This window comes from Aplysia californica, unplaced genomic scaffold (assembly GCF_000002075.1).
Source record: "Aplysia californica isolate F4 #8 unplaced genomic scaffold, AplCal3.0 scaffold00318, whole genome shotgun sequence".
Classification (NCBI taxonomy): Eukaryota; Metazoa; Mollusca; class Gastropoda; order Aplysiida; family Aplysiidae; genus Aplysia; species Aplysia californica.
Window position 1 is genome coordinate 737001 of NW_004797588.1, and position 10426 is coordinate 747426.

The 10426-nt window shown below is 46.1% G+C and overlaps 1 protein-coding gene across 2 annotated transcripts in view; it reads right to left on the reverse strand.

Annotated features, from left to right (window-relative positions):
• The window catches only part of LOC101854584 (microtubule-associated protein futsch), a 189467-nt gene that overhangs the window by 131719 nt on the left and 47322 nt on the right, over nucleotides 1-10426 (reverse strand). The window contains exon 2 of one of the 2 annotated variants that reach the window (XM_005102252.3): nucleotides 2149-9494. In XM_005102252.3, coding sequence (XP_005102309.1) covers nucleotides 2149-9453 — 7305 coding nt within the window. In that variant the 5' untranslated portion in view covers nucleotides 9454-9494. Of the gene's footprint in view, nucleotides 1-1845; nucleotides 9495-10426 lie in introns of those variants that run through there. The other variant, XM_035970767.1, reaches the window with a different exon arrangement.

A 10426-nucleotide genomic window follows, 5' to 3' on the forward strand; every position in this document is an offset into this window, starting at 1 on the left:
TCTCTCTCTCTCTCTCTCTCTCACACACTCACTGGACAGCAGGCGTCTTTCTACTGCTAACACGCCACACATTTAATACCTCTAGCCAGAAATATGGGTGTATACTTTTAGAGACATATCCGAAATCGTCGAGAAACCCGACCTCATTCGTCATACTCCGAAGGGTTGGGAGGTCTCCCACGAACACCCCTTGAGATTCTGTCAGCCAATCAAATTACAGGAAGCAAAATAGGATCGATGACGGTAGCTTCCGGGGTATGCAGAGTAAGTGAATTTCTCTGACCAGCCTTTCTGTGCCTCAGGGAGGGCCATCAATAGAATATGTTTCTTATTTGCAGCAAGGGTGCCATTGCCAACGAAATAATAGCAATACAGCCTGTGGTAATAACCGCATTGGCCCTGCATAATTTGAGCCTAGCACACGCATGAGCCCTTTCTTGTTTTATCATCAAAAAGGTTGGATATTTGATTGCACTTGTTGCGTGCTACAGTTATTAGTAGGATGGTATTTGCACTCTTTAAGTATACAATTGTTTTACTCCACTCTACGATTGAGTTTAGATAGCTTGTTCAATTTTTCTCTGTTTCTGTTATTCTTGGTTTTTCTTCTTTTGCCTTTGCAAAGTGCTGAGTCATATCCTTTGAGGTTGTTTAACACACATAAACACACACATATATATAAATACAACTTCAAACTCACAACTATTCGTCACACTTGAATTCATTCGCTCGTGCACTCCCACATTAGTTAGTTTACTTTCACAACTCGAAGTCAGATACCCATTACTTCAGGGTGGGCAGGAGGGGGCGAACAAAATCCGTGTCCGAACCGAGGCTCGAACCCGGACTTTTCGCTTCGGAGACGAGCACACCAACCGCTCCGCCACCGCACCCACATACATTTACAAAACACAAAAATGCCCACACAGAGATAAATACACACATACATACAAATTTACACAAATTAAATGTATACACTCAGAGTCTAATGTGTGTATATAATATAGTGTGTGTGTGTGTGTGTGTGTGTGTGTGTCTGTGTGCGTGTGTGTGTGTGTGTGTATGTGTGTGCCTGGGTGTGTGTGTGTGTGTGTGGGTGTGCCTGGGTGTGTGTGTGTGTACGTGTGTGTACGTGTGCGTGCGTATGAGTATGTGTGCATACAGGTAGTGTAAATGTTATACTCTTTGTTTTTACACGCAAAAGAGTTAAGTTCGATACTCTGGTGGTAAAAAAAAAGCATTTTCTTGACTGTCTCCGACTTTCAGGTAAGATGATAACGCCCTATTCAGCTGAGCCCTGTGTCCCTGGGACAGGCAGAGTGGAAGCTGTCCACCTCCGAAATGTCAAAATTGTGTCGATAAGGGTGTAACTCATTTGAGATGAGGTAGATTCTAAACTCTTATATGCCTTCTCTATGTCCTGTTTCTGATTTACACCTTCTTCAAACAAATCATAATTACTTTGTTGCCATCGTTTATTTACTCTTTCTTTTCTACTGCGTGTTGCTTCTCCACACAATAACAAAATGTGGAAGAGAGAGAGAGAGAGAGAGAGAGAGAGAGAGAGAGAGAGAGAGAGAGAGAGAGAGAGAGAGAGGGAGTGAGAGAGAGAGAGAGAGAGAGTAGACTTGTTATAAATGTCAATAAAACCTAAGGTTCGCAAGTATCTTAGACACTCGTAGGCGCATTGAAAATGATTATCTCCATAAACAATTAGAATGTAAATAAGCAAACTAATTTCTCAATACTTTGAAAGTGGTGTTGTCCAAATATTAGGTGGACTAATTAAGAACAATCAAACAAAATTAAAACAACACTGAGCACAATAAGAGAAAAACCAAAGAATTACAACAACAAATAGATACTTTATTTCTTTGTAATTTGTTACTGAAGGTATGCTAAATATAGTAAGATAAAATATTATGTGACAATAATTCAGAATACATGTACAAACTAACTCAACAAAAGACGAACTCAAACATACAACGAAGATTCACACTCAGATCTATAAAGAAAACTAGAATCAAAATAATAGTCAGAGAGAACCACAGAGATCTCTGTATTCAGCTTTTTGATGTACAGAATTCCTCAGAACTTGAAAGTGAACTAAAAACCATGCAGTATCTAACACCGAGTTGCCTCTCTTACCTTTGGCTGCTTTACTTTCTTTCTTGTACAGCACTGGAACGGAACGTGAAAGATCCGGGCTATCTCCTTGACCCCGCCCCCTAGTGAAGACAGAGTTGACGTGGCCATGTCTCGCAAGCCCCGCCCATCCGCAGGTACGGTGTTGTCCCCCTCCACCGCTGTCTCGCTTTGCTGAATGCCCTGGATGACCTCAGTGAGGACTTCATCCCTAGAGAAGGTCACGCGTGTGGGTTTTTTACGTGGAGTGTCTCTTTCCACTGATGACCCACTGTGTGCGCGATACCGCCGGTCCAACGAGGATGTCTGTCGTGTTAGATCAGGGCGATGAGTATCCGGATACTGACCGTAACCCCTGGCATCTACCACGTCTCTATCCAAGGTCCCATACCCACTCTGACCAGCACCCAGCGTGTATTCGAACACTGGAAGACCTTCGAGGATATCAGAGGCGTCGTCTCGAACAAGACCAGGCAAGGATTCCGTACTTGTCTGTGAGGCACAGTTGACCTTGATAACACGTCCAGGCATGGGTGGTGTGGGGAACTGTACAGATTTGGACTGCATGACGTCACCCGGTGGGTGATCTATAGTTGCGTAATGCTCGAACCCTGCCGCTGTTTCTCTCCGCACATCGTTGTTTGCGCCCAGCAGCACGTGACCGGAAGAAACCGGCTGTGACGTCACAGCACTGACATTGACGTAATGGGACTCCTCCGTCGCCGCCGGGAAGTGTCGGAAGCGGAAAGCTTGTTCTCGTGACTGGTGCTGTCTGTCCAGAGGCTTGATGACCCCGCCGCGTTCTCCAGTCAAGGACACGTCATCTTTGACAGTGGAGTATTCCCCAAAAATGTACGCATCCGAGACGTCGCTCAAAGTGGAGGCCCTTCCCGCACCTGGGATTACTAGACCGGATGTGGAACTCTCCGAATCGTAGGATGCCCTGTCGTTGACGTCATCAATCTTTGCGTAATTTCCCCAGTTGATGGAGTCTGACCCCAGACTCGTGGTGGACGTCGCGTGGTGGGCTTGATAGCGGCTGGAAGCCTCTGCTTCCGTCCTGGGTAGGCATGGGAAAGATCCAGTACGGGGGGTGCCTCTGTCTGCCATCTCCGTCGTGGGCAGGTGGGGGGTAGAGCTGACCCATTTACTGCCAGAAGGGTGGCGGCGGCTCTGGGTTTGAGAGTAGAGGTACGTGGCGCTGTCAGAAACGATACTGTCTAGACTTGAGGTGGTGATGGTGGGATGGAGAGGAGATGCAGGCGGCTGAGAATCCGAGCGAAGTCTGTATTTTCGCTCCGGGACAGGTGGAGCTGTGCTGGGGTAAAAGTTGTCGTACGTGTCCATAGACTCTTGCATCAGTGCGTTGGGAACCGTGTCGTATGGGGGAGATTCTTGTGTGTCAGGAGTGTTTACAGACGGATCTTCTATATCTACTACTTTACTTATCTCTTTGCCTACCTCTTTGCATGTCTCTGTGGGAGAAGTGGAGCCCTTCCCCCCCTCCTCTTCTTTAGCATTTTTGGCTGTTTCAATAGCTTGTCCCAAAGTTGGATCAATGTCAGACTCGCTCATTATCCTACCATAACGCTTCATCTTGGCTTCAGATTCTTTTGCTGGTATATCACTCGTTGAATCGTCACTGCAAGTAGATGTCCGGCCTTGTTTTACTGCCAGTTCATTCAAAACCGTATCATAAATATTAACCGATTCTTTATCAGCTTCATGTTCGTCAATCATTGATCTTCTCTTCTCTACCCTCGTCTTCCTTTCCCTCTTCGTATCTTCTTTGCTTTCTCCTTTCCCGTTATTCTGTTGCTTTTCCTTATCCTGATATACGACAGGACTATCTTTTCCATCCACATTTTTCTCTCTCTCTACCAGCTCCTCTCTGCTCCCAGCAAAGTTTCTATTTCTTTCATGATCTTTCACCGACAGCCGTCGTGGCTCTGTCTCCCGATCTGACGACTGAACAACTTCGTTGCGTGTCATGTCGTCACTCGTGGCTGGCTGTTCCTCTCCTTTCTGTTTGGGGAGTGCCGGAAACACCCCGAGTCTTTCCTCGTCCGTCATGACACAGCGCTTGTTGGCGATGATGACGGCAGAAGGACGCCGCTCTGGTTTTTTCATCATGGCCGTGCAGTTCAAGTGAACTTTCTTCAGATTTCTGCCGCAGCAAAGGGAGAACGGATTGTCCCCGTCCAGGCTCATACCGTTGTCTGGCGAGTCAGGAAAATTGACCATCAGACTTTGAGCGTCTGTGGTTTCAGTGAGGTCAGATGACAGTCTCACATAATCAGATCTGGTTTCGGAACCCGTTTCGGCTTTTGCCTTTGCTGATGCTTCCGCGTATCCAGCTTTTTCCACCGCCGACAACTCCAGAGCAATTTCCTCCAATTTCTCTTGCGTCTTCTCTCTATCATCTTTAACAAATGTTCCACCAGCACTTCTAGTCGCTGCTGGCTGTTCCTCCCTAGCAGTCTTCCCGTTCTCGTATCCAGTGCTCAAGACGAGGTCACATGGTTTGTCGGCGCACTTTCCTACAGTCTCCGGGCTTTTTGAAACATCTCCTCTATCATTATCAGTCTCATTTTTGCTGGCATGTGTCTCCGCTGCAGCTTCATCGACAGTTCTAGAACAGAGATTTTCAATGACTGTGTCGGATTTGACGGGGAAGTCTTCCTCTCTCATGCTCTGTTCAGGTGGTTCACTCAGACCTGTAGGCTCCACTGGCCGTTCATTTATCTGATAGAGGTCATCACCACCTTCTTCATGAACTTCGCTCATCGCGTCGCTCCTGGCCATGTCCGAAGTGTGCTCGACCTCCGACGCCATGTTGTCGGTGGCTGTGGACATATTGTCCAGTTCTGAGCCACACCCGCTGTCAGAGATCGAGAACATCTGTTTGGTCTCAGTAGTGAAGTCTTCTCCAGATGCTGCCATCTCAGGGTTTTCCTCATAATAATTTCTTCTTACATCCTCCTCGCCGTTCGGTTTACTTTGAATTTCGTCTCCCTGTAAATTGATTACCGGCATTTCGACACAAGCTTCTTTTAGTAGTTCAGAGTTCAGAATAGATGTTTGGATTTCACTTTTATCGAGTCGGGAGTCACTTGGTTGTTCAGTTTCTGGCGAAGACAGTTGCGGTACCTTTCCATCTACCTCTGTCGTATTCACGTGCTCCCCGTTTGGACATTCTACATTGCAAACAGGTTGCTCCCCAGTCATAGCTTGGGACTGTATTATCTGGTTACTCGTGTCTTCTACAGCTTCAACTGGGGCTTCCACACTGGTCACTCCCGTGACGGCAGAATCTGGCTTCTCCCCACTACCATCTTTGGAGTCCGTCCTGTCAGAGCTACTGCTCTCTTCTGTCGACTTTTTCAGTTTGTAACCTTTAAAGAGTTTAGCAGCTTTGGACACAAGATCGTATTCCTCTGTGTCCTCATCATTATCGTCTTCCAAGTGAGGCTCAGCTTCAGTTCTGGTCCTCCGGAAAGGAAATACAGGCTTTGCTTTCTTCTTCACAGTTTGCTCTTTGAAGACTTCAGCCGCCTTGCTTAGCAGATCAAAGGCGTTGTCTGGGTCAGATTCAGGTGCTGTTTGACTCCTCTCTGTCAGAAACGTGTGATCCTGAGAGTGAGCACGTGGCCGGAACACGCTTCCTCGTCTTGACTCAGGAGCCTCCCGGACATTGTCAGTGGCACCCTCCTTTTGCAGGTCTCCTTTCGGTTTCGACATGTACTTTGTTACTGTCTGCATTTTCTTCAGAACTTTTCCAAATTTGGTGAAGGCGATACCGTGACGTTGTGGCTTGTTATCCTGACCCTCCCCATCCCCAGTCTGAGGCTCTGTATCCTTGAACTCCTTTACCAGCTCATCGATGTCACCCTCGTCGCTGCTCCCTTGCTGCTTGAACTCGTTGACGATAGAGTCGATGTCTCCACCATCACTGTCAGTGCTGTCACCTCTGGCCCCTCTCGTTTCTAGAGTCTCTTCACTCTTATCCTTGTTCAAATCTTCTGACACCCCACTGTTGACGTTTCGGTCAACAGTACTTTTGCCTATGGCGTCATCCTTCTCAGAAGGCTTACTTTCATCAGATGGTCCTTGGTGTTCTGTCATGAAATTCATTTCTTCATAATCGTGGGTCATGAAGACATTGCCTTCCTCGTGTTGCATTCTCTCAAGTACTTCTGAAACACTTCTCGGCATTGGCAATTTTTCACTCTTGGCCGCCGTAGCGGGTTTCTGTGGTTCTGAATACGTCACTTCATTTGGCACAATATCCGGGGGCTCCGATATGTTAGCTGTGAGAGCAGGGTCTTTAGAATCCTCGTCAAAACCTTTTGACGGGGGGTAACCCACACTGTGTTGCTCTGGCTCTGGTAGAGACCCATCATCTTTAAGGACGTCAGATGTTTCCTTTGATTTTTCCTCGTCATCAATTCTCTTCTCATTTGACGCCGCAGCAGCAGCAGCAGCAGCAGCGAGAACAGTCTTCACAAACTGAGAACCCGGTTTGGTTTTAAGAACATCTGTGGAAGCACCAGGAACTGGCGGTTCAGTGCCAACAGCATTTGACCCTGTTTTCGGTTTTTGTGTAAGTTGCAACGCCAAATCAGCAAAGGACGTATTTGCTCGCTTTTGTGTGTTCGAAGAAGATGTAGCCGGCAGTTTTACAGAACTTTCCAACAGCGCTGCTGTTTTTGGCAACGCATCCGCATTCTTTGTGGAATCGCAAGATTCGATCGGTTGACGCTCAAGATTTGAACGTTTGGCATTCTGGTCAGCAGCAGAAGAGGGTGTTTCTTGTCTCTGATCCCCAGGGGGAGGATTTGTGCGACCAAAAGACTTGAAGGTGGAAAGGGAAGACTGGGAACTTCCTTCGAAGGCCAATTTCGTCTGGGAAGTCTTGAAAGTTGTGATTTCTTCTGTGGTAGGAATGTCGTTATTGAGTGACAGTCGTCTCCCTGGATCACTGTTCATGTCCAGCGAGTGAGTTGACACAAGGGGCAGTTTTGGTCGACCTGAGGATTGACCCTGAGTGTCTAGTGGAAGTGAACTTCTTCTTGACGGATCTAGCATGTTTCTTCGTCTCAGGTCGATGGACAAATTACTCCTCGTTGGTTTCCCGGGATGTTTAGTTTGGTTTTCTTGATTCGATTTTCCGGAGTAGGTGGAATTTAGACTTTCGTTGGATACATTGACGACAATGGACTCTGCGGAGATGCTCTCAGTCAGGGGATCTAGCGGTACCATCAGGTCAAACGCACGGAGCTGCCCACATGTGGTCAGTCCTGAGCCTGGAAGTAAGTCACATGATGTGAGGTCATCTTGTTGGTCAGTCGAGGAGCTTTCCTGAGACAGATTGACCTTCATGGACTCGCGGGATATACTGCTCGTGTCTGCGTCTGTCCCGTCCCCATTCATCTTGACCTGGAATAGAATGTCTTTAGAAATGTCCGATTCTATCGAGTCAATAGCGACTGAATGGTTCGAATCTGCGTCTGTTGTTGTGTGGTCCTCACCGTCGTCCTTGAACCCTTTGTTCTCACCCTCCTCCATGTCTTCCACTGTAGCGCTGAACACCTTATAGAAAGACGATTTAAGCGTATCCTCTTCTTCCAAACCTTTCTCCTCTCTAGGCAAATTTCCCTGAGTTACGTTGATGTTTAAAGACGGTTTTATTTCATCCCAATTGTTGTCCTCGGTATTCGGACCAGATGACAGAGCTTCTTCTTTCTGACAGATGTCAACGCTCTCATTCGCAGAGCTCCAAGGTTTCGGATTCGCTTCAGGGGACTTGTTCAGAGAAATACTGTCACTAGAGGCTTGAGTTTGAACTCGGACCGTCCTATGCCATTCGGGCGTTACATCGTTGTTGATAGGCTTTATTTCTGACACGTCCTCACAAGGTGCTTGTTTGCTGTTCAAAAAATCTGAAAAAGGGTTAGCTTCAGGATTGTCTGACCCGAGTTTTTCTCTAGATCTTTCTTTTGTTGATTTGTCATGTAAATTACTTTCTTCAACATCAAAGGTCTCACTGTTGATTAGTTTTAGTCCCCCATCTCGCCTACCGCCGCCATCGGCGTCACGGCCTGCTCTGGCCCAATCGTTGTCCTCTGCTTGATGTTTCTCTGAAATATTCTCTTTGCTTCTCTGAGCTAACTCAGCGACTTCAAAACTTTGTGTCGACAGTTTGTGGATGTCCAGTGATGCGTCCACATCCGTATTCCCCCCTGATGTGTGGCTATACTGACCATCTGACCATGCCTTCCTGCTTAAGTCGAACTTAGAATAGCCATGTCTTCGTTGTAAGTCTTCACTTCGGATGGCACAATACGGGTCGTCGTTGCTTGAGTCGTCAACGTCTGACTTTCCTCTCCAGCCTTCGCTGGTCTGTGAGGTATTATCTCTGTCGCAGCTTATGCCAGGTGGACTCCTGTTTAGTTCTTCCTTACTCTCCAAAATCCAAGAACTCTGAGTCACAGCTTTGACTTTTGTCAGGTGTGCGCGTGCTGCTTCTTCACCTTTATCGATACTTTGTTCACGGATTAGCTTTGGCACGCCTCTCGCTTCTCCGGGCTTTTCTGTTTGCCCTACTTTGCCGTGACGAACTCTTTCATCACCTGTCTCGTCTTTAGAAATTTCCAAATGCAATTGATGCTGAAGGAAAGGTCTCAAAGGTCCTGTAGCAGCAGGCACGTCCCGATCTACATGTTCTTCTGACTTCTCTTTGCCTGGCCATACTGCACTTGAACTGTCTTCACGCTCAGAGACATAGTCAAATTTATTGACAAGCTTCTTCTCTTTCCCTGACACGACGTCAGCTCCAGTCTCACCTTCTCCTTTTCTAAGAGCTATCGCGCTGAAATCATCCTCAAAGCCAAGGAAAGAAGAGACTTCTCTACCCTCTGCTGATATAGGGGATACGTTCTGACTTATAGGTGTGATCACATCCTTCTTGAGTTCAGGTGACAATTGGGAATCGAACAGGGATCCTCTAGACCCTCTAGATCCTCTTGAGCTTCTGCCACCTCCGTTCTGTCCTTGACTTCTTGTAGTTATTCCGGGGTACCCCAAGCCGTATTTCTCAGCGATGTCTTGCTTAAAAGGGTTAGAGTCAGACAACAGATCGAACTCCTGTGGCGTGAGGGGAGTGCTGCGCCGTGAACATTTCTCACTTGCACTCGCCTCCTCAAAGTAGCAGGCGTCTGTGAGAGGAGTGATCTCCCCTGAGGACAAGGACTCCCTGCCCGGGTCTACACACGACCCTCTTAGCTGTCCGCTGTTAGATCTATCCATATGCGCTGCTTTCTTGGTATACCACAGTCCATCGCTCAGACCTTGAGTGTGATAAATCCATGCTATAAATAACGTTCATAATACCCCCACAAAGAACTGCCAACAATGACCTTTCAATAATGAAAGACCCTGTTTATATTATTGTTTATAAACTATGTTTAATAGCGTTATACATTTTTAATCATTTGCTGCAAATTCATCGTATAAGACCTAAATTACTGTGCATTTATTTGGATGATTCTTATTTTCAAATCACTTAATTATCAATTATTGTTTTTGTTCACTTTTGTAATTTGACAGTTTATAAGTTTATAGCTTCCTCAGTAGAAAACGGCCTCTGCGCATGGGAATCATCGACGACTGCTTTTCCTAAAGGAATTTCGTAGAGATTTAGATTGTAATCTTTCTTGTCCCATCATAGATCTTTATGGAGCATGAGTCTATGCTTTGTAAGTAAGGAAAGTTGATTCCTTACTGAAGCAATGCGCTAAAGTTGTCAGTCATGAATCTATTCTGCCCTTTTATAGAAGCAAATCCAGTCAATGTTTTAATCTAATTACTTTTATCATGTTATCTTTTAAGCTGTTTTTTCTAAATTGGATATTCCCCCATATTCACTTACTATAATTCTGAAAATAAAATAATTCTTCTTCTTCTTCTTCTTCTTCTTCTTCTTCCTCTTCCTCTTCCTCTTCCTCTTCCTCTTCCTCTTCCTCTTCCTCTTTCTCTTTCTCTTTCTCTTTCTCTTCCTCTTTCTCTTTCACTTCTTTTTCCTCTTCCTCTTCCTCTTCCTCTTCCTCTTCCTCTTCTTCCTTCTTCCTTCTTCCTTCTTCTTCCTTCCTTCTTCTTCCTTCCTTCTTCCTTCTTCCTTCTTCTTCCTTCCTTCTTCTTCTTCCTTCCTTCTTCTTCCTTCCTTCTTCCTCTTCCTCTTCCTCTTCCTCTTCTCATTATTACTATTACTATTATTATTATT